We start from the raw sequence: 23,704 nt of genomic DNA on the forward strand, positions 1-23,704 counted from the left end.
ATATAAATACTACAGAAAGATGGATGGATGTCTCTGCCTACCTGCCTCTATAATCAATCAATCTAATCTTATGTATCTGAGATATTTTATCTATTTTATCTAATCTGTAACCTGATCATTTTCGGTGGGTTGCTGTGAGTTTTCCGGGCTGTATGGCCATATTCCTGGGGAAAAAATGCTTCTGGAACATGGCCCTACAGCCTGGAAAACTCACAGCAACCCCGTGAGCCTTCGACAACACATCCAGCCTTTGTTGAAATTAATAATAATAATAATAATAATAATAATAATAATAATAATAATAATAATAATAATATACACTGATCATTTCCCTCCTACAATTCCTTCAGCTCCCAAGGGCCACGCGGTACGTGGAAATAGGGGCGCGGCCATGCTAATTTGCAGCCAATCCCCGACTAGAGGAGGCGGGGACTATACTAAACGCGTCTTCATTCTCCGGCCTGCGATAGGAGGAGAGGGTTAAGGGGGCGTGCCGGCCGGCGGCTCTGATAATGGTGGCGCGCGAGCCTCCTCCTCGGCAGTGAGCATGCGCAGTCTGAGCTGACCGTCACTTGGAGTCAGTCAGTGGCTTGGTGGCTCGGGTTTTGGCGGGCCTGGCTCGAAGGGAGACGCGTCAGCTGAGGCGGAGAGGTGAGAAGAAAAAGGAGGGCCTCTGGGGGAAGTGGCTGATGGGATGGGGAGTGGAGTGTTTGCTCTTGCTGGGGGGCACCTATTTCCCTTAAAGTCCCCTCCATTCCCTCAGTTGATTGACAGCCGAAATCAGGCCCCGTTCCCCTCACTCAGGCATCAGGTCCAGTTTTCCCTCTAGTAGTGCTCCTCACAAGATTCTTATAAATACCAGGTCCAGAGGGTGCCTTAGAGACTATCTAGACTGGCCCCATAGGCCCTGAGGCCACTGTAGCCCTCTCTCATCAGGTCTCCCATTCATTCCTATGCGTCCTGCTTGACATACAGTAGAGTCTCACTTATCCAACGTAAACGCGCCAGCAGAACGTTGGATAAGCGAATATGTTGGATAATAAGGAGGGATCAAGGAAAAGTCTATTAAACATCAAATTAGGTTATGATTTTACAAACTAAGCACCAAAACATCATGTTGTACAACAAATTTGACAGAAAAAGTAGTTCAATATGCAGTAATGTTAAGATTTTACAAATTAACATGACCTTGGAGGTGTCTACAAACAACGCCGGCTCTTTGGCTTAGAAATGGAGATGAGCACCAACCCCCAGAGTCAGACATGACTGGACTTAACGTCAAGGGAAACCTTTACCTTTACCAATTAAGCACCAAAACATCATGTTATACAACAAATTTGACAGAAAAAGTAGTTCAATATGCAGTAATGCTATGTAGTAATTACTGTATTTACGAATTTAGCAACAAAATATCACGATGTATTGAAAACATTGACTACAAAAATGCGTTGGATAATCCAGAACGTTGGATAAGCAAATGTTGGATAAATGAGACTCTACTGTAATTCTCTCCTGCTCAAGGCCTTAGTAGAACACAAGATGAACATGAGCCGACAGTGTGATGCTGCAGCTATAAAGGCCAAGGCGATGCTAGGCGGCATCAAGAGGAGTATAGTGTCTGGATCAAGGGACGTCCGACCAGGCCCGTAGCCAGAAAAAACATTCCCCATGACCTTTTGGCAAACAAAATAGGCAAAACTACGGTTAGGTGGATCTGTAATTGGTTAAGCGATCAAACCCAATGGGTGATTCTCCCCAATGCTTCCTCTTCATCCTGGAAAGAAGTGACGAGTGGAGTGCCATCAGCAGGGTTCCGTCCTGGGCCCGGTTCCATTCCGGGTCTTTATTAATGACTTAGATAAAGGGTTAGAAGTCATGATCATCAAGATTGCAGACAACACGCAATTGGGAGGGAGAGCCAGTACTCCAGAAGTCAGGGACCGAATTCAAAATGAGATTAGAGAAATGATTGACCAAAACTAACAAAAGGCAGCTCAGCAGGGACAAATACAAGATACTCCACTTAGGCAAAAAAAAAAAATGAAAAGCAAAGATACAGAATGGGAGACGCCTGGCTCAACAGCAGTATATGTGAAAAAGATCTTGGAGTCATGGACAGGAAGGTGAACATGAGCCATCAATGTGATGCCGCAGCTAAAAAAGGCAATGGGATTTTGCCCTGCATAAATAGGAGTCTAGTGTCTACATCCAGGGAAGTCATGCTCCCCCCGCTATTCTATTCTGCCTTGATCAGACCACACCTGGAATCACACTATGTCAAGGGAGATGTTGACAAGCTGGAATGTGTCCAGGATATGGCGACTAAAAGGAGAACAAGCCCTATGAGGAGAGTCTTAAAGAGCTGGGCATGTTCAGCGTGCAGACGAGAAGGCTGAGAGGAGACATGATGAGGACCATGTATAAAGATGTGAGGGGAAGCCAAGAATCCCTTGGCTGGGGATGTTTAGCTTGGAGAAAGGAAGGCAACATGAGAGCTGTGTTTAAATAATTGACAGGATATCTGATACAGGCCTGGGCCAACTTTGGCCCTCCCAGCAGATTCCTAACTCTGGGAGTTGAAATCCAAAATGCCTGGAGGGAGGGCCGAAGTTGGCCCAGGCCTGAATACTGCAGAATCAGCCTTCTCTGCCAAAAATCGCTGGTGCCTTACTAAACTTCAAATCCTGTGATTCCATAGCCATGACAGTTACAGTGATGTCAAACTGTGTTAATGCCCCTCGCCCACCTCAAAGTCTGCCAGGAGTGGATCTGTTTCCACAAAGCCGCATGTGTGTCTAGGCTCCACGTTGCTCATTTCCTCTTACATCACGCCCAAGTAGACTTTTCCACACACACACACACACACACACACACACACCATTCATTGCTGTCCACTTTATTTATTTTGTTTATTGTGTCAGAAGCAAATTGAGAATACAGTTACAATGCATAGAAAAACCACAAACAAAGTGCACTGAATTACACTCTAACACAATTTGAAGAAAAAAAATCTGCTCCTGATTTGGAAGTGATTTCCCCCATTTTAACTGTGCAGTACTTACTTTGCAAGTAGTTGTTCTACTCCAGAAACTTTGTTTTTGTGGCTGCCACAAAATTGTGTTGAATTGGTTGAGACTCGGGATTTACATTGAAAACCATCACAAAATATGCTTTTATGATAGAACCAATTGGGAAATGGCATTTATGACCCAGGAACAAAAATCGTGTAGCATAGTGTTATCTTTTTTTTTTTGAAGTCTATGGCTGTGAGCCATCTACCCCCTTCTTACATGCTCTTCATTCATAACAGCCAGGAAGGTTGGCGGGTCTGTGCGCCAAACCTTCCACTTCTCTATTTTTCTATTGTTCCACTGGCCTCACTGGATCTTGTGTTATTGTAGCGGTTCTTAACCTATGGGTCTCCAGGTGTTTTGGCCTACAACTCCCAGAAATCCCAACTCTCAGACTCGGACACAACTAGCCTTAATGTCAGGGGAAAACCTTTACCTTTAACCTACTGTAGCAAATGCATTGTTTAATTTTTGTTTTCTAGTGGATCCTTAACTTAAGATAAAGATGACAATTGGGGGGGGGGGGGCTATAAAAAAACTGCCTATTTGATCTTGTTGTGACAGTGGCTATATTGAATTCTCTCTTCAGCTCTGCTGAAGATCTCTGCAGCACCTCTCTCAAGTAGATTGCTCTGTTAGAGGAATGCAGAATAGTTAATCAAGAGGAATGGAGCTTGTGATTTCATGGGAGCTGATGCTAAACTGGTAGTGGCAGCTTCTTGGCAAAGCAAAAAATGTGAAATGATAGTATGCACAAATAGCTTACGCTTGATATTGTTTATTGTTTTGAAAACTGTCATATTAACATAATGGTCAGAAAATTATTTTCTGAACGAATCTGGGGAGCATGTCTAGTTACTGGTTTTTTTGTTCTTGATTACAAGTAGCATAGTGCAGTACAAATACTCAATGAACACAACATATTCTGTAGTCCGTTGTGTTTACACTGCTTGTTTAAACACTTTCTCCCTGAATGAGTTTAGAACTGCTTATGTGAGTACACTAGAGAATCCACGTGAAATGTCTTTGTTATTTTCTCACTTATTAAAGAGAATTGATGTGTCCTGCCTAGACATAATAAAAATGCAAACAATGTTTTATTTCTACTGAAAAGTATGTTCCCCACTTTCTTTCATCTCTTCATTTCCTCCTCTTTTTTCTATATTTGGCCAGACAGAATGTACCCAAGGTATCTCTTGATATTCTAGACATCTGTATGGATTTTTAAGTGTCAGTTCAATAATTGAAGGAAACAACGGAGGCACAGTGGCATGCAATGCTTTTGTTTTATTAGTACTTTGACTTGCTTTTTCTATATCTGCTTGAACAAAGTATGCTTAAAAATTTAAGTATGCTTAAAAATTTAGACTTGAGTGTCAAACAGAGTGATTAGCTCTGCTGCAAGGGACTTGCACATCCCTAATATGGGCATTGAGAGATCCAGCTATTGATCTGGCCGCTCTGAGTTTTAATATTAATTAGTCATTGAATGGGTTTAGGCAAGGCACACTCACTTGCCTTCTCCCATTCCAAATGTAGATATAATGCTACCTTACTACCAATAAATAGATTTATTATTGGTATTTTTTATAAAAAGATAGGACTGAAATATAACAAATTAGGTGAAATACATGGAAATGTTTTAAGAATGATTAATATAATGTTTATACTTTGCTTGTATGTGTAGCAAGAATGTCATGCTTGCAATACAAGATTTCATTGGCCCTCATCATATGTATATTATTGCCCACAGAGCAGTTGAAAGCACACAACAGCAATCTTAATTTTTGCTGCCCCTTTGGTTTCAGAGTTTCCCAGCCTGCCTTGTTTGTTCATCCTTTGTTTTAAATCTGCAAGCTGTGAAGTCCGTGCAGCACTGAGCATTTTCTGCTGCATCTTACCACTTGGAGCTGGCAAACAGAGAAACACAGATATGATCTCAGTGACTTAGTCAGAGTTTCCATGAATTCCAGTTGTTTGCATTCTGAAAAGTCTTAGAGTTCCAACCAGAGAGTGACTTATAATTATCCTTTCTGCTCTTTATTGTTACTTTTACATGCACCCAAAGTAGTTGCATCTGAATGTGTGTCTCTTTTGAGTTTTCAGAAGTCTCACATCCAGTTGAGCACATAAGGGTACAGTTGTCCCTCCACATGCGCTGTAGTTAGCGGCATCAGACCCCCTATGAAAGTAGAAAAAATGCAACCAAAAAAAACTATTGACCTGAATAAACATCTCTCTATGAATTTCTAGGGGCTCAATTTTGATTCTGTGGTTGAGTTCTGCCAGGAAATAACCATAGAATTGCACTGGAATCTAAAAATGCCTAGAGAACTCTTATTGTTAGGAATCTCTAGGTGTAATTCAGTAGTCAACTTCTACCAGACTTTATAGAGCCACAATGTAGGACCTTGAGTTTCCTACAGAGAATCTTTTAAGCAAATATGTGAACAATCAGCAAAAATGAAACCTGCAAATGTGGAGGGCTGACCATACTCTTATTCACATTTTTATGCCAAACAAGGAAGAGGAAACTAATCCCATGCACAGGAAATTGGGAACAGGTTTCTTTTATGTTCAGTGGGACTAAAGTGTTAAAAACTGGATTCTGTTGCTAAGTTGATGTGAGGCGTATGTATGTGTTGGCAGTGCACGCTCTTGGAAAGCACATTGCCTATGACCTGATGCAAAATTATGATTTCCACACCCGTTTAAGAGGCTCATGGCCACATTAAACACCAGTTTCTGCTGATGTGTTATAGACTTTAGTCTCCTGTGGAGTTTGACCCGGAACAGCTTTGGGCCATTGCCAGGCAGGCAGTGGCCACTGCCATTACTGGAGTGGCAATGACTCTCAGGATCCATCCACCTACGAAGATCATTCTGTTATTTGTTTTCTTTCCCAAACATTATGGCCAAAGAAAAGGGCCTCTGTTTTCTCTCCAGAACTCAGTCCCAACAACCTGGATAGGCACTCCCCGCAGCCTGGCACAACGCCCTACTCTTTCTTATTAAAAGGGATCGACATTCTCATCGTATTAAGAGCTTAATTTAACTTTGAGATCTTTGTTTCCCAAACGTGTCAGGAATTCCTTGAGAAATGAAGTCAGCTTGTGGGGGTGGAGAGAAGCTAACTTTTTAATTTTTTTTATTTTGGAGGAAAACATGATGGTCCAATTAAATTCCTGTTTTCCTAACTTGCCTCCGGTAATATTTTTTAAAAATATGATGGAGCTATTATTTAATGAAGCATTTGGTAATGCACAGAGAGTTCCACATGAAATCATATAGTCAGCAAAGCAGGTTTTTGCTAGTCAGATGAAAATCTAAGTGGATTTGAAGCACCAAGGAAGATCCTTAGGTTCAAGTACAACCAATCCTGGCTCAGAAACATGCCATTCTTAAATTTATTGCACACCTATATGTGGTATAGTTATTCTCCTTCGTGGTCTCTGTGAATCACACAATTGGGTAATCTCCGCAGGCGCAGAGCACTGTTTGGAACCTTTTAGAATCACTAGGCAGAAAAGTTTGGGCGGTAACCCTGGCCACCATCCTGAGGCTATATGAGGCCTGGTTGAGCTTGTTAGTTCTCCGGACGTCTCTTGCTTCCAAAAGCGAACTTTAGCTGTTGTATTTCTTCTACGAAAAGAAATACAGCTTCGGCTGTGAATCTGCTAGATTCCCGCTCTTGGTTCATCTTGCTCCGGGAGTACGATGCTTGTGGCCTAGTTCAACATGGCCTCCATGATCCACTTCAAACTGTGCGGGCAAACTTCAAGACAGGAATGGACATTCAAAGTGTCTTCTCTGCTTGGGAGTGAGCGATTCAGTCCAATCCTGTATTCACTGCCAAGCTTTTATGCCACCGGCAAGGAAGAACCAGGAGACAATGCTTTGTTCTTCCCTGTACCGACAGACCTTGTCACCTTCATCCATGGTTTCTGCCTCAGCTTCGAGGTCTCAAGCTGGGTCAAAATATTTGGACACAGGTATGTCGAAGTCTGCTCACGCTGCTACTTTGGAGAAGCCCATTATGCCTTCAATGACGACTGCCATGAAGTGTTCAGTTGATGAAGCTGCGGCCTCTCACTCGAAGAAAACTAAGTTCAAGGGACATACTCCTTCACTTGAGAAGCCCTGACACCAGGCAAGGCCTACAAAGCCAAGGAGGCTAGAAAGAAAAAGGCTAAAATAGTTTTGGTCAGAGGCATTGGTACTGCATGCCATAGTATCAGCTTTTTATCCCTTACTCCAGTACTGTGGAACTGGTAGCAAAGTGTGGAATTTGCTGTGTTTCATCTGAAGTTCAGGACTTTGAGCTCTCATCTTTCCATGTACATCTCAGTATTGTTTTAGAGATAGAACGCATGCACAGAATTTCAAGGGTGATTTTGGCGAACTGGTGATGTTTAATCTTTTGCCGTAAATAACAAGGAAGGGAAAAAACTTTGTGAGTTTATAGAACCCAAATTGGTCTGATTTCTGTGTTTTACTCTGAACTTGAAGGGCAAAGCTGATTAAACAGAACATAAAGGAAAGAGTAATTGTGGATTTTGAGCCAGAAATTCTTTGCATGGCTTTTAGGCAAATTATGTGGATGTTACTTGTGGCTTTTGGCTCATCCCTCTTCTTGCAAGCCCAGCTGGAGTGCAAAGTGCTGCCTAGACATATACCAATTTCTCCTTGTCGCTTCATAAGGTTGTGTCAAGTGTTTTAAATTAGAGAGAAAGTTGTACAGACCATTCAAAGTATTAATTATGTATTGAATGGCCTAAATATCCTAAAGGTACCAGAATCCATCTGATCTTGGAAGCTGAGCAGAGCCAGTTGAGATTAGTACATAGATGGGAGACCACCAGTGAATCCCAAATGCTATAGGCTATATTTCAGAGGAATGAAATGGCAAACTACCTCTCAATATTCCTTACCTAAGAAAACCCAATGAGATTTATGGGGTTGCTGCAAGTCAGTAGGCAACTTGAATGCACATGCACACACACACACAATCTGTTCATTATTATTTATTTTATTTGTTTCTCTACCATTAATGTTTCTTTCCAGGACAGCTTACAAACAGAATGAAAAGATACCAGTACAGTCAAAGGCAACATAAACGACACAAAATCAGTACTGAAAAAAAAAAAAACCCGGAGAGGATTTTTTAAAAACCCTTGGTCAGGTGCCAAAAAGATAACTGTGTCAATGCCTTTTGAGTTTCCCCAAAGTCAGGACGCCACAACTTACAATGCCCTCTCCTTGTTCTTATCTGTCTCCATTCATATGGAGGGCAGTGGCACTGGTGGAAAGGGCATCGGCCTATAGCAGCAGACATGCCTTCAAGAGATGATTGGGGGGTGGTATTGTTTCTGTTCTTTGCACTCTGCAGCCTTGTTTCATTTCAGAGGCTGTTGACAGAAGATATATACAGGGTGTTTGAAAAAGAACTCCCTATTCACCATTTAAATTAAATGATGAATAGGGAGTTCTTTTTCAAACACCCTGTCTTATGGACTATCATGGTCCACTTTAACGTTTGTGTTAAGAAGGGTCTCCAGTAAGCAAACAATACCTAGACTGTATAAATGTAGCCAGTTTAATATCTATGGCTTGCTTTCTGTGTACATGAGCGTTTGTGTCTGTGTGTGTTAGGAAATAACAAAAAAGGGAAATTGTGATAAATTGTTAACAGTTAATTTGTATGATTGTAACATTGAATGATAAAAAAAAATAAACAGGTATTTCATGCTGGATTTGGCAGTATCAGGCAGCTTGCCACTAGACTATGTCTCCTTTTAATTTGGTAGCAATGAGAATATAGTCGAGATTGGACAGTTGATTGAAATGTTTGTATTTATCTTTTCAGCATCTTTGCCATGTTTTGGCTTGCGGATTGTCAAAGATGTGTCTTAGTGCTCCAGCTCTACCTGCTAAGCTTCTCCTGCTGTGTTTGGGCCAGCAAAGATGCCTCCTTGCCGCCTCCCCTCACAGCCGCCTCCTTCCTGCAGAACCTCTTCCTCCGCTATGGGGAACATGACAGCTTGACTCTGCAGCAGCTGAAATCCCTCCTGAACCGCCTCGATGTGGGAGTCGGACGCAGCAACATCAGTCGCATAGAGCAGCAGCAAAAGAATCTCTCCTGGGTAATGTGCCATATTCACTTGAAAACTTTCTGTCCCACTTTTTAATACAAATGAGTCCATGTAGCATTTTACAGAAATTAACCTTTTGTAAAGCACACACTGACATACTAGGTCAAAAAGGATAAAAAAGATCCCAAAACAGAATGTCAGCAGTTAATTTTCACTAACTTGGTCTAGAATTTTTGGAATATTTGAGGATGTATGAAAAGTGCACAAAGCTGGAGTATTCAGTGCTTTATGTCTCTCTCCTTTTTCTGTAGTGCTTCAGTTCTTCAGACCTCTTTGCCACCCACAATCTGAGCGAAGGGTCCCACATCGGCCAAAGTGAGTTCCAAGAATTCTGCCCAACTATTCTGCAACAGCTGGAGTCAAGAGCCTGCTTGGCAGAGAACCTTGAGAATGAAGAAAATGAGCAGACGGAAGAGGGGAAGCCAAGTTCTGCAGAAGGTGTGTAATTAACAAATTTTGAGAAGTGCTATAAAAGAAAATGGATTTCCTAAGACCAACAAGACAAGTATCCACTATTACAATGATAGGAAGGTGTAAATAACAACAAACATAATTGTTTCAATGGATAAAGGTGAATACAAAAACTAGGTAGTTACATAATTAAAGTTATTTTATATGTAGTAAAACATAAGACTTGCATTCACAATACAATGCATTTTCTTGTTTCTCTCTTTAAAGATGAATAGACTCCTCTTCACACAAGGCTGTTATATTCACAAATACGGAATATTCTTTTTTCTTGTTAAATATGAATGGACTCATAATCCACAATCCACAACCGGTTTCAGCTCCATAACTAAGTCTTCATCTGGTGGTAAATTCATTGTATTGTGAATGCAACAGTCTTATGTTTTACTGCATATACAATAACTTTGATTTTGTAACTACCTAGTTTTTGTATTCACCTTTATCCATTGAAGCAATTATATGTTTGTTGTCACTTACACCTTCGTATCATTGTAATAGTGGATACTTGTCCTTTTAATTAAACTTGCCAGCCTAGCTAAAATTGTTAACACAGATTGCCGTATTCCCCCTTTAAATTCTGGACATCTTTTCTGTTCTACAAATATTGTAGCAAAAGAACCGATTCTGAGACTGGATTTTTATGGCTTGAGGGCTGGGATATTGGGGAGCAAAAGGGGCCCAATCACCATTTTGTTTAGGAGTTTTGCTTGGGCGTTGATATGAATGCCCTTTATGTTGAAACAGATTAAATTGGGGTTGCAGAATGAGGATCCAGAAGAGCTTAGAAGATAAACCAGTAGTCTGGATTTGCAAGCATAACTGCATTAACTATCCCAAGTGTCCCCAGCTCCATCCAATCCAGAGGTCCCTTCCTATTTTCAATTAGTCAGGTAAACCTGCCCTACTTTCTTCTCATTCCACAGTATGGGGCTTTGGCTTTCTCAGTGTTTCACTGATTAACCTGGCCTCCCTCCTTGGAGTCTTCGTCGTGCCCTGCACTGAGAAGGTTTTTTTCGCTCGAATCCTAACTTATTTCATCGCGCTCTCCATCGGGACGCTGCTCTCTAACGCACTGTTCCAGCTGATCCCAGAGGTGCAGTAAGATACACTCACATGCTCACCAATCCACTCACAATCACTCCACTTTTCGCTATTGAGTCACTCAGGAGGAGAACTTATTATTCCCTAGTTCCTTTTGAAGATCACATTTTCCATAAGGTAGCCGCCTAAGATAATTAGGAAACACAAAGCAATGCATCATTCAGTCTGTGTACATAAGAATGAGCTTTTTGGAATTATAATCTGAGAAATGATATTCCTTCAGTCCTTCACCTAAAAGACTCTGGTCCTTGTTTCTTGTCACTCAGTTATTTAGGTAAATATCACATAAGTTCCATAACAAGCCTTTTTGGCATACAACAATAAAATCACAACACAGACATAAACAACAAAAGGAAGTCACAGATAAAAAGAAAAGCATAACTTAGAGTTGCTAATCTCAGGAATAAAAAATGCAACAGTTTCACAAAAGAATGCATCAGATTTGTTCAGAGGGTATAGAATTTGTAACACCCTTGCCATTGAGAACACTGAAAAATGGAATTCCTATATTTTATCTCTATATGATCATATTTAGGGCATACAAACAAAGAATGGTGAAATGTTTCAAAAGAAACCAAGTCACAAAAACACACCATTTTAGAACAGTCCACATTTTTATATCTCCCATCAAAATGTTTAAAATCACTTTACTGATATTGAAGGATTTTACGCCTTGACCTCCAGTCCATCATTGATAGAAATCAGTTGATTATGCTTTGTGCGATGCTTCATTGAGCCAAATTTCACAAAGGCTTACTAGCTTTGGGACTATTTTTGCTAGTACAATATTTATTAGAAGTTTGCAGAAATGGCATTCTCCTTTGAAACAATGGCAAGTCCTGTCCTTCAGCCAAATCACTCAAATTCTTATGACAAGGGCAGAAAGGAAGCAGCATCATGCAAACACAAACATATGTAATGTACCTTTTACATGGAAATCTTTCTTGTTTCATTTTTGAATAAGTGATTTATCTTTACAATGAAATGGGATCCTTGGTTTCATGATGAGCTGTAACAGAATTAATTATGAATAATTTTGGTTTAATTGCCTGTTTTGTGGGCTCCCAGAATATAACCATGAGCTCTACTTCCTGGTTTTGAAATCTGTGCCTTCCTTCACTGGTGTTCCTGAATTCTGGTGTAATGAGTTGACTTTATGGTATATGTTTGAAAGGATTGCAAATCCAGCTAATGCCTTCCATGTCTGAAATTGAGAGCTGCTGTAATTTTCTCCTGCTGTGATAGAGTTGCCTTCTTAACTCAGAAACAAGGCTTACTTTTGTGGCCTCTCTCACTAGAAAAAAAATTAATGTAAGAATCTTGTGGCAGAAGCCTTTTGGGATTTTTGCAGTTTCTATTTTATGTTGCTCCTGCCTATCTACCCAAAATAATTCATTCATATAATCCTTTTTTTAAAGTAGAGTTCATGGTATTTAGCTCCCAAAATGAAATATAATGAGGGAATGAGAATGTGTTGGTTGAAAGATGCAAAACAACATTGTGATCCACTAGGAACTGAAATAACAGTGCATGTTTCCTCTCGATGGTTGAATGGTTTGTGCTGTAAGGAGAAATGATGTGTGAGTGTGCCACTTGATAGCAGAGCCAAGTGGCTTTTTTGTAATCTGGACACTAGATACTGCAGTCATGTGGATGTCCTGTATATTTGGCAAGAACTTGTTCTCTCTGGCCATACAACAGACCTTGGAGATGAAGTGTTTGAGTAAGGTCGATGTGTTTTCCATGGCACTGGAACTGTGGCTTTACTCCCATCCCTGCCTGCTGGAAAGAAAAGAAAATGAATTACTCTGAGTGGACTGAAGAGAACATCTCCATCAACTGAGAGAATCTAAATGTAGGGTTTATTTCCAAAAGGTACCAAGTCCAGAAAAAAATAAATGGAAAAACAAGTTATCGGTGGCAGCACATTGTTGGGTAGGAGTAGAAAATTATGCACATATCAAAACAATCCAAATGTATGAAATCACATGCCTTGGAAAATTGGATTTTATAGGAAACAATTGCATGTTCCCCCCCCCCCCCCCCCCAAATTCTGTAAAGTTTGTTCAGGTGGATTTGGTGCCTTTTGGAAACGAACTCCACAAATATTCTTTAATTCCCTTACAATCTGAATGATCTGTTGCTGTCATCTGAAGCAAGCTTAGTCAAAAGTAAAGAAGCTTTTGTAGAAACTATTATGAATCAAATTATATGTCAGAGGCCCTTTATTTATAGTGGGGCTGTGAAGAATATCATTAAATATACAGGTGTCTTCTTTTGCTGTGGAGGGACCTTTCTTCTGGTTATCTCTGACACGAGTATACAACTGTTGTCGCTCTTCTTCTCCAGCTGTGACTTTGTCAGAGTTCCAGAGCCATGGAATCGTTCCAGCATGCCCGAATCATTTGCAAATTGCATATCAATCACTAATAAATGTCTTCTTTCTCTCTGTTTCTCTTTTCATTCCCTCTTCCCCACCTTTGGGGAATTCCTTTCTGTGCCTTTCTCTGTTGTGATTTCCCCCCTGTTGTCCACTCCTTCCACCATGCTTTCATTTGGGTGGGAATGGCGCTTGCACACAACAGTGTGGGGCTTTGGTTTCCTCTGCGTGACCATCATTTCCCTCTGCTCCCTGGTCGGGGCCAGCGTGGTTCCCTTCATGAAGAAGACCTTTTACAAGCGGCTGCTCCTCTACTTCATAGCCCTGGCCATTGGTACCCTCTACTCCAATGCCCTCTTCCAGCTCATTCCTGAGGTAGGATCAGGACCTCCAGGCCTTTCCTCGTCTGGCTGTCTATTTTGCATTCTTTTTGTCATGTATGCCAAACAACAGTCTTGTATACACTCATAAAAACTATGCATGAGAAACAGGTTTTGTGGGGGCTTTCATAGAATCATAGAGTTGGAAGAGACCTCATGGGCCATCCAGTCCAACCCCATTCTGCCAAGAAGCAGTGAAACCTCACTCAAAGCACCCCCAACAGATGGCCATTCAGACTGTTTAAAAGCCTCCAAAGAAGGAGCCTCCACCACACTCCGAGGCAGAGAGTTCCACTGCTGAACCGCTGTCCAAGAATTCTAAGTACATCATCAAACTAAAAAATCTGCATTGCCATATTGTGAAGCCCAAACGCTTCAAACTGTACAAAACAGTTTGCTTTGACTGTGTAGTGTGAAAGCATCCTTAGAGAGTGACATTTGTTCTTAAAAATTTGCCTAAACAATGTCTTATCCCTATTATGTGCAAGTTTTACAGCTGGTTACTCCTGACTTAAGCTTATTGCTATAATAACATGAACACAGGGCCATTAGCCAACCTCTGGAAATATTTCTATAAGTGAAATGAGAGGTTTGTTTCAAATATTGCTTATTCCCAGATTGTGAGAAATTGAGGAGGAAAGCAATCTAGACATTGTAAATTTGCAATTCTGTCATGATATGTTTCAGAAACACTTTTTTGCCACTCCTCTACAGGCATTTGGATTCAATCCCCAGGAAGACTATTATGTCTCCAAATCTGCTGTCGTGTTTGGGGGCTTTTATCTCTTCTTTTTCACAGAGAAGATATTGAAGATGCTTCTGAAACAGAAAGACCAGGTGAGCTCAGAATGTGTGACTCATTTATCCTCTGGTAACCAATGTCACAAATCACTTGCTGAGGGTCTATTACGCATACACATTTTCTTTTCCTTTTCTTTCCTTTGATTCCCTGAATCATAGAATATATCCAGAACTCTCCCATGGTTGTGCATTTCATGATATTATCTGCAAGTTATCTTTTGGGAAGGCTGTGCTGTTCATCTTTCAGAGAAAAGCCCTAATAAGGATTTCTCTGCAGGGCATTTTATGAAATACTGCTACTACCATAGCACTTGCATACCTAAATTGAGGGATTTGGGAAGTTGTAACTCCCATACAGTAAATATTAACAAGCTCTAGAACTGAACCAACATACATGGAAAACTGTGTTTTTGCTTCCGATTAGTATTTTATTTGGTCCTAATAAAAATAAAGCCATTCTACTGGTTTTGGATTTTTTTTAAAAAAAGAAAGACATTGGTACCAGCAATTTTAGAGGTTAAATACTGCAGTAAGTTTTTTTTATCATATCAAAAGCGAATTGAGAACATACTGCAAGTCGCTTCTGGTGTGAGAGAATTGGCCGTCTACAGAGACATTGCCCAGGGGACGCCCGGATGTGTTACCTTCCTGCTGGGAGGCTTCTGTCATGTCAGTTCAAGCTAGAACTGACAGGCGGGAGCTCACCCCATCCTGCAAATTCGAACTGCCAACCTTCAGGTCAGCAACCCAACCTTCAGGTCAGCAAATCAGCCTAAAGGTTGTTACCAGCCCAGAATAAAAATTTTGAGAAAAATGCTAAATCGAGTATTGCTTGACCAATGATATTCATATGTGCTCCTCTCTGATGGCAATGTTTGTATTAACGATTTAAAAAAAAAAGAATAACTGCAAGAGGCAACCTTAGGTCTAGTGAGCCTTATTTTTATTAGCAGAAACTACAGATCTAGTATAAAAAAGAATTATAACTATGAAGAGCTTAACTGTGGAGATAAGATACCTGAAGAACTATAAATGTGTTCAGCATTTGGTGCCACCAGGTTAATGCTGTTAAGGGAGAATCGATTAATTCACCATTTCTTGCCTTAATGGAATTTTCCTTATCACAAGCTCCCTTCCTGTGTCTAGAGAGCAGGGTTTTGTGCATAAGTTTGGATGTGCACTAAATGCCGCTTTTATTTATTTGAATGTCTAGCTTGATTCCTTTGAAACATTAGGTGCCGATAACAGATTAAAAACAAAAGTAGACCTTGGATTTAGAAAAAATTAAAGCAGCTGAGCAAACCCTGCTAAGAGATACTGTATGGAACAGTCAACAAGGGTTTTGCAAAGAGAAACTATTCATGAATAGAATTGTTATGGATTCCAATGTACACACAGATTAAAACTTATAAAACTGCATCCAAACACAACGTACCAAGTTCTTGGCATAGAGGCATTTTTAAATCCTTGAAAAGATTAGATAGCTGGAGCACCAACTGGAATGGTATTTTGTGGATTGGGAGTGGAGAATCCCAGAATTTCCCTATATAGACCGTTGTTAACTGAGATGGCATGACTTGGTAGATAGATGGTTGTGTTGACAGAGTTACTGTGATTGAAGAACTATAAACATTGGCATTGTTTGCTGCTGTTAAATCAGCAGTGGGTAAAAATTAGAATGAGGAGATGCATGGACTTGCATTGGGGGTTATAAGCAGATGGGCTGAGGGATCAGCTGCTGAAACTACCTCTCTCCTTCCCAGCACCATCATGGCCACAGCCACTACAGCACAGAGACCCTCCCTTCCAAGAAGGACCAGGAGGAAGGGGTCACCGAGAAACTTCAGAACGGGGATCTGGATCACATGATTCCTAATAAGAACAGCGATCTGGAATGCAAGAACCCATCTGTCGATGAGAAAATGGTTAGCTCCTTGTCTGTTCAGGTCAGTGGGGAGCTAAAGTTGGCCTATGAATCAATTGTATCAGTGGATTGTTGTGAGTTTTCCGGGCTGTGTGGCCGTGTTCCAGAAGCATTATCTCCTGACGTTTTGCCCACATCTATGACAGGCATCCTCAGAGATTGTGAGGTACAGTAGAGTCTCACTTATCCAACATAAATGGGCCGGCAGAACATTGGATAAGCGAAAATGTTGGATAATGAGGGATTAAAGAAAAGCCTATTAAACATCAAATTATGATAAGATTTTACAAATTAAGCACCAAAACATCATGCTTTTCAACAAATGGATAGAAAAAGCAGGTTAGAACATGATAACATTATTTAATAATTACTGTATTTATGAATTTAGCACCAAGATTTTGCAATTTATTGAAAAATTGACTACAAAAACATTGACTACTAAAAGGCAAACTGCATTGGATAATACAGAACCTTGGATAAGCGAGACTCTACTGTATATTGGAAAACTAAGCAAGGGATTTTTCCAATTTACCTTACAACTAACCAATATACCTCACAACCTCTGAGGATGCCTGCCATAGATGTGGGCGAAATGTCAGGCTTCTGGAACATGGAACAGCTCGGAAAACTCAAAACAACCCAGTGATTCCAGCCATGAAAGCCTTCGACCACACAATTGTGTCAATGTTTGCTGAAGGGAAAGCTTGGAAAAAGTAAACTTTGTAGGACATTTGGCCCATGTTTCAGCTCTCTTGGGTGCATTTTAGTCTGCTTGGATTGCAAAAGAGGGGAGTGGACCTCATTTAATCTTGTGTTTGGAGACATAACAAAGCGTGGTTTATTTATGCTCCAGGCCTGTATGTTCTACTATTAATTAGGTAAGATTTACTCTGTTTTAGATAGTGAGATGTGATACATTTTAGAACGCAGAATCAGAATACGTTGGTTCTCAAGGCTAATAGAGGGCTGTCTTATTTCAAGTGCTAACCCCTTGCCTTGTGTCTTCCTTTTTAATATGCATTTTAGGATCTCCAGGCATCACAGAGCACATGCTATTGGTTGAAAGGGGTGCGATACTCTGATATTGGGACCTTGGCCTGGATGATCACTCTGAGTGATGGCCTTCATAATTTCATTGACGGTTTGGCCATTGGTGCCTCCTTCACTGTGTCAGTCTTTCAGGGGATCAGCACTTCTGTTGCAATTCTCTGTGAAGAGTTTCCCCATGAATTAGGTAGGTGGGCCTTAAGGTAACTGTCTCACCCTTCCCTTCCTCCCACTTTTTCTGAGATTTATGTCCTTCTTTTTCTCCACTGGAATTCTGTGGAGCTCCCTTGAGATCTTCAGGACAGAAGCCGCCATTCAAGCTTTCGGAGCTGGAATACTTACTTGTCAAAAGGTGTAATGGAAACCCATTGGTTCCACTCTCTCAGCCTCAAAGAAGGGTAAAGGTCACCCCTCTTTGAACAAATCTTGCCAAGAAAACCCAGTGATAGATTCACCGTAGTGCTGCCGTAAGTTGGAAACAACTTGAAGATACACAATAACAACAACAACAACCAAGAGGAATATGATCAGAGGATAGGAGTACTTACCCTGGAGGTTGAGGCAGAAAGGACTTTTTAGTTGAATAGTCAATACTATTATCAGAGTGGTCAATGATATTTCTGACTAATGCTATGTCTTTTTTGTACTTGGGAGAGCAGAGTTTCATTTCTAGATCTGTCAGGAGATCACCAGATTATTTTATATTGTTTCCCTTTTGTCTGAAAGTTTGTGATATGTGCATAATTGGACATTGACACTCCTCCGGCACTGTAGTGAAATTCAGTTCTATCAAGTATCATTCATCGAGTTTAACTGCTGAATCAAAAATGTTAGTTGTCACAAGTCTGCTTTCCCCCATTCTGATTTCTTTTCCATTCCTCTTGTAGGTGACTTTGTCATTTTGCTGAATGCTGGGATGACAATCCAGCAAGCGCTATTCTTCAACTTCATTTCAGCCTGCTGCTGCTACCTGGGGTTAGGCTTTGGAATACTGGCTGGAAGTCACTTCTCCGCAAATTGGATTTTTGCTCTCGCTGGCGGGATGTTTCTCTACATTGCACTGGCTGATATGGTAAGTGTTACAGGCTGAGATGGTTGGTGCTGAGGGCTGGGCAAAGGGGTGACCTCTCTGTGAGTGATACTTTACACACAACGCATTGCTTCTTTGAAGAAAGGCAATATCTATCCCACCATAACATTTACTGCCGTGATGCTGTGTTTGTTGGAAAACCTTTCACATTCTCCCTTGATAAGCCTTATTTTCAAAAGGAAATGCAGGAGTTGTGGTGCCTTTTTCATCAGATCCACCTTCATTTAATAGCATAGTGGCAAGCTTGGTAGTATGGTGCAAGGTACAGACCTTGGAGAGCTCAAAGGGGCCAATTATGGCTTGCCCCTCAAATATGTCCAGGGACATCATATACACAACATGAATTATCGAATGACTGTGGCATGCAAAGATTCAGCTTTCCTGTTGAAAGCAAAATCCACATTTCTGTCCCTCAATGAAGGTTGTTATTATTATTATTATGAATAATAATAATAATAACAACAACCTTCATTGAGGGACAGAAATGTGGATTTTGCTTTCAACAGGAAAGCTGAATCTTTGCATGCCACAGTCGTGAATAGTAGACATCTCTAGAAAGAGTGAGACTCCAGAGGGCTCAGCCAATGTTGAAACTTTTATTCATAGTTATATTTTTCCCTCAGATTGTATCCTTATCCCTTTCTTATTCCAACTGTTCTCGTCCATTCATTTCATTCAAGATGGCACCTCAGTTCACCCTTGTCATATAGTACATAGAGGTCAAGCTTTTCTTCCACACTAGGAATATGATAGGACCATTTGAGAATAGCAGGTTAAGGAGCTGCAGTGGAGCAATGGGTTAAACCCTTGTGAACTGCTAACCTGAAGGTTGGGTTGCTGATCTGAGGGTTACTGGTTTGAATCCGTGAGATGGAGTGAGTTTCTGTCTATCAGCTCTAGCTTGCTGGGACATGAATGAAGCCTCCTAGTAATATCCGGAGTCCCCTAGGCAACGTTCTCTCACACCAGAAGCAACTTGTAAGTCACTTCTGACACAATAAATAAATTTTAAAAAGGACAGCAGACTTGTTTGAATGGTGTCTTGTGACATCATCATCATCATCATCATCATTATTATTATTAATACTTTATTTGTATTCCACCCTATCTCCCCTGGGTGACATATCCATCCCTGTCCTTGAAAATAGTGAACAGCTGAACTTGTGAATTCAAGGCCATAGAACGGAATTAGCCAGCTGTGGCTGATTTGAAGTTCACTCCTTAGCCTTAAAGAGTGTTGGCTGGATCAAAAGGTGTTCTTCTTAAAAACCTGCGCTCAGTCATGGGTAAAACTATGGCCTAAATAGTGGTTTGTTGAGCTGTTGTTACAAATGTTTGGGGCACAATGGGGTTGGAGTTGCTGATGCCATGTCTTCCTTTCCTCAATAAGTTCCCAGAGATGAACGAAGTTAGTCGGGAGGATGAGCGGAGTGGCAGCGCTTTGATCGCTTTTGCTATCCAGAATGCGGGGCTGCTCACAGGATTCGCCATTATGGTCCTTCTCACCATGTACTCAGGACAGATCCAGATCGGATAGTGACACGCACCAGGCCCACCACAGGCACATGGACTGTGTGAAGCACAGCAATTTTTCCAGGGATTACAGGAAAAGTGACGTTTATTGAAACCTGCTTCATAAACTTCTCATCGAATGACCTTCAGTAGCTGGTGAAGCTCCTTAATATAGGATCAAGTGACCTAAGGACCCATTTCCTTGTGAAGCCACAACCCCCCCCCCCTTCTCTTTCTCCAACATCTTCTGCTAGACTCTAGGAAGAAAAAAAACATCCTGCTTTCTTTTGTTGTCTTAAGGCTGTCAACTAGAGACGTTTTAATTATCCCATTCATTTGGGTCTGACAGTAATGTGCAGATCCCTTTTGTGATATAGCAGGTATATTTGAAAGAAGGGAGCTCTCCCTTCCCTTTCCCCTAAATTACTGAAAAGTGATAATAGAGTTTTATACGGATTAGTTGATTGGCTAGTTTAATTTTAAAGCATTTTAAATAGTGAATGGTCCACAAACTAATTTTTTTTAAATGCACGAACTGACAAAAAACTGGGTGGTAGATAGCTTTTTGGAGAAAAAAAGTAGAAAGAAGTTGATTCCTACAATTCATTTACATAATCTAAACACAAATACGTCTTCCCAATAGTTTGACCATACAAATGTCAGCAATTTTTGTTGGCTGTGTAAGAGATTTAATTGACCTAAGCGGTTTTTTTAATGAGGTAGCAAAAGAACATGAAAATGACAAAAGAAAATGAATCACTACAAATATCCTACATGTTTGGAGGGACCTACAAAATAGATATAAACCCTTTTTAGCTTCCTCTTCTCATGTTTTTTGGAATACTTTTTTTCTTCATAACAGTTGGCCCTTTTTAAATTTCTTTTGTCTTTCAAAAGATTCAAATGCATGATAGTGAATAGCATCTTTTCAAGATGAACACGGTTGATTCTGACTGCTGATCTGGCTGGCAGACATGAGATAACAAGCTGTTCATTGCATATTTAGTTGAGAGTTAAGTTAAGACTGAACGAAGAGGCAGGTTTGTCTCAGGGGGATTTGTTGTAGAGTTAAGTTTCTCACTAGTCACTAGGTGAACTAAAGTATTATCATATTGATAATATCAAAGCCAATTGGTTACATAGCCGATGTTCCACTTTACATATTCTCTTTTAAGAATTTGTGGGTTTTGTCCTTTCTCAACAAAAGGATGTCCAGTTCTCTGAGGAAAACTGGGGAGATACCTTTCTTTCTCTGCCAGTGTGTCTCTTGTGGCAATGTCTATATGTATCCAAATCACTGTCCTGGTGCATAAGGGAATGAATGTTGTCATTTGCTCCCATCCCTTTCCCCCAAATTGCTTTGTGATGCAGAAAATGGCCGGATACCTCCACTGTATTCTTTTGGGATGTAGGAGAGCTAAATCCTGTGTCCATCACAGACATCCCAAAACATGCTGGTAAGGTGATAGACCCAAATAACTCTTCCCTTCTGTCCTTTCGCTGTTTAATATAATATCCATAAATAGGTTCTTTTGCATTAAAAAAGGAAGCTCACCAAAAATCATTAATGACGACTGCTTCCTTCCAATGTAATCTCCCTTGATGTATCACTTTCAGATTATGGGATGCTTGAAGAGCTCTGGATCCAATCTATCTCCCTTTGAAGTGCACTAGATTACTTTTGTTTGATCAGTTGATTAGAAAAAAATTACACATTATTGACAGACCCATAGTACAAAACTGGGTTGAATGTAAATACTGGATGTCATATTTATGTCCATATAACAAATCTGACTTTGCTGACTCTCGCCTCTTTACAGTTATTCACTCTGGTGGTGTCAAAAGTAGCTAAAAATTGTTGAACATCCGGCAGTGAGGCAGAATCAGACAGGCCTAGTGTTTTTCAGATTGTTAATGAAAACACCATTAGGAAAAAAGGCAATGGAAGTAGTCTTCTTAGTCATGGAAAACAGTCTTACGGATCCTGTTCCAAATTGGGATTAAAAGTAGTAAAAGAGATAAAGCCTTCCCTAACCTTGAGGTCAAGTCCCCTCGTACCTCTTCTTTATTTCTTACAACCAGTTGTGCAATGGGGTCATCTCATCCAGTCTTCATTTTGATGCTTGTCATCATGTTCTCAAGACAAGAGAAATTGTAATCTTTCTTTTAAAAGGATCCCAAAGAGATGGGTTAAAAAAATGATACTGATATTTCTGAGTTGCCATAAACAACTGAACACTTTTGGTTTTCTCAAAGTACAACACTAATGTCTTTACAGGCTGAGATATAGTTAAAGATGGCCTCTTGCTATAAAATACTGTTTGGACATTTCACGACATGCATAGAAAATTGAAACTCTAAGAATGTCCAAAAAGCTTGTCTGCTTAAAGTACTTTACAGGGGACCTTTATAGTGATATTAATTTCTTATTTCCATAATAAGTGGAGTACGGATATGAGTTTTCCTAACAAGTTGCATTACTAAAGGCCACACTGCCCTTAGAGAACCCTTACAAGTATTGACTCTACATTCATTTATACTATAACAATTGCACTAAAATCGTTGCTAGAATGAGTAGAATTACAGTTGTATATAGTAGAAATTTTAATGTTTAATTCTCTACTATTAGTAACCCTAGTAACCATTTTAAACAACTAGTCTTAGCATTTTGCAATAGACTTGCATGGCAATATCATTTTTGGTTGTTGGCTGGAATCAGCTGATGTTTTATTCAATAATGACCATGATCTTTCTGATGCCACCCCATTATCATTTTAATGCACCTTAAGTACATTCACGTTAATTACAGAAAAATATTTTTGACCTTTACCTACCTAATTGAGGGTCTGGCATAAATTATGAAACTCTCATGTTAATATTTTGGTGGCATTTCCATGGCTGTTCTCATGGTTGGCACGTTGATAAATATACCAAAATTAAGATAATTCCTTGCTTCTGTAAAGAATGGAACTGAAAAGTTGAGTTCAAGTTTTACAGTATGTTTTGGACTTGAGTGCAAATTGGTGGAGTATATTTTTTTTCATTCAGATGTTAAGATTAATAGAATTTTCCCAGAATAGTAGCAGAAGGTGACTCTCTGGCCAGTAAAATAGCTTTTTCTCAATGCTGATGAAGCCAAATTGTTTGCTGTGTTTTGGAGTTAGAAGTAAGTTGGAGAGCAATCCAATTTTTTTTAATTGGATAAGACCCCAATCTCTTACTCACCAAGTTATATAGATTTTTGAGACCAAGAATTCTCACTCTAGTCTGACACTAGAAAAGCATATGGAAGCAGTTGTGACATCACCTATGCATTTCATGTGCAGCCTTGTTCTATGCCTATACGTGTTTGTCAGAAGCAAATTCCATTAACATTTTTGGGCTTACTTTCAGGGTAGTTGCATAGAACTGCAACCTTTACATTTATAGAATGTAAAGAAGCTGTTGATATGGCAAATATTATTTTAGAGCGTGCCCAGAGAAGCTAAGATCTCCCTCGCTGGTACTAGATGTTTTAACTTTCGCAGGAAGAGATTTAGAGGGGAGACTGCAAAACTGACCAAACCTTGAACAAGCTTTGATTTTTATTTGTATTTTTAATATGTCTGCTTTTTAGAAGATTATTTTCCATCTCAGTATTGGAATAACTCAGGTGTTGTAAGAAAACTTCTTGAAACAAAGAATATAACTTATGTCTTGTGACTTGTAAAGTTATTTGTAAAATTCCAAAAAATAAACTTTATTCTGTAATGGCAGTTGAAGAGTGTTGTATTTTAAT

General features: G+C 40.1%; 1 protein-coding gene across 2 annotated transcripts; it reads left to right on the forward strand.

Annotated features, from left to right (window-relative positions):
* The first annotated feature begins 502 nt into the window (after positions 1 to 502).
* Positions 503 to 23,681, forward strand: slc39a14 (solute carrier family 39 member 14). 2 transcript variants are annotated; one of them, XM_062961302.1, is made up of 9 exons: positions 503 to 651; positions 8,938 to 9,214; positions 9,475 to 9,661; positions 10,615 to 10,784; positions 14,267 to 14,389; positions 16,117 to 16,299; positions 17,304 to 17,511; positions 18,212 to 18,396; positions 19,805 to 23,681. In XM_062961302.1, exons 2-9 carry the CDS (start codon positions 8,948 to 8,950, stop codon positions 19,949 to 19,951), a joined length of 1,470 nt encoding a protein of 489 aa, XP_062817372.1. In that variant the 5' UTR covers positions 503 to 651; positions 8,938 to 8,947; the 3' UTR covers positions 19,952 to 23,681. The 2 variants fall into 2 exon arrangements, with proteins under 2 accessions (XP_062817372.1, XP_008118361.1); XM_008120154.3 differs by lacking the exon at positions 10,615 to 10,784 and adding an exon at positions 13,378 to 13,547.
* Positions 23,682 to 23,704: the final 23 nt, after the last annotated feature.

Source organism: Anolis carolinensis, unplaced genomic scaffold, assembly GCF_035594765.1.
Source record: "Anolis carolinensis isolate JA03-04 unplaced genomic scaffold, rAnoCar3.1.pri scaffold_8, whole genome shotgun sequence".
Classification (NCBI taxonomy): Eukaryota; Metazoa; Chordata; class Lepidosauria; order Squamata; family Dactyloidae; genus Anolis; species Anolis carolinensis.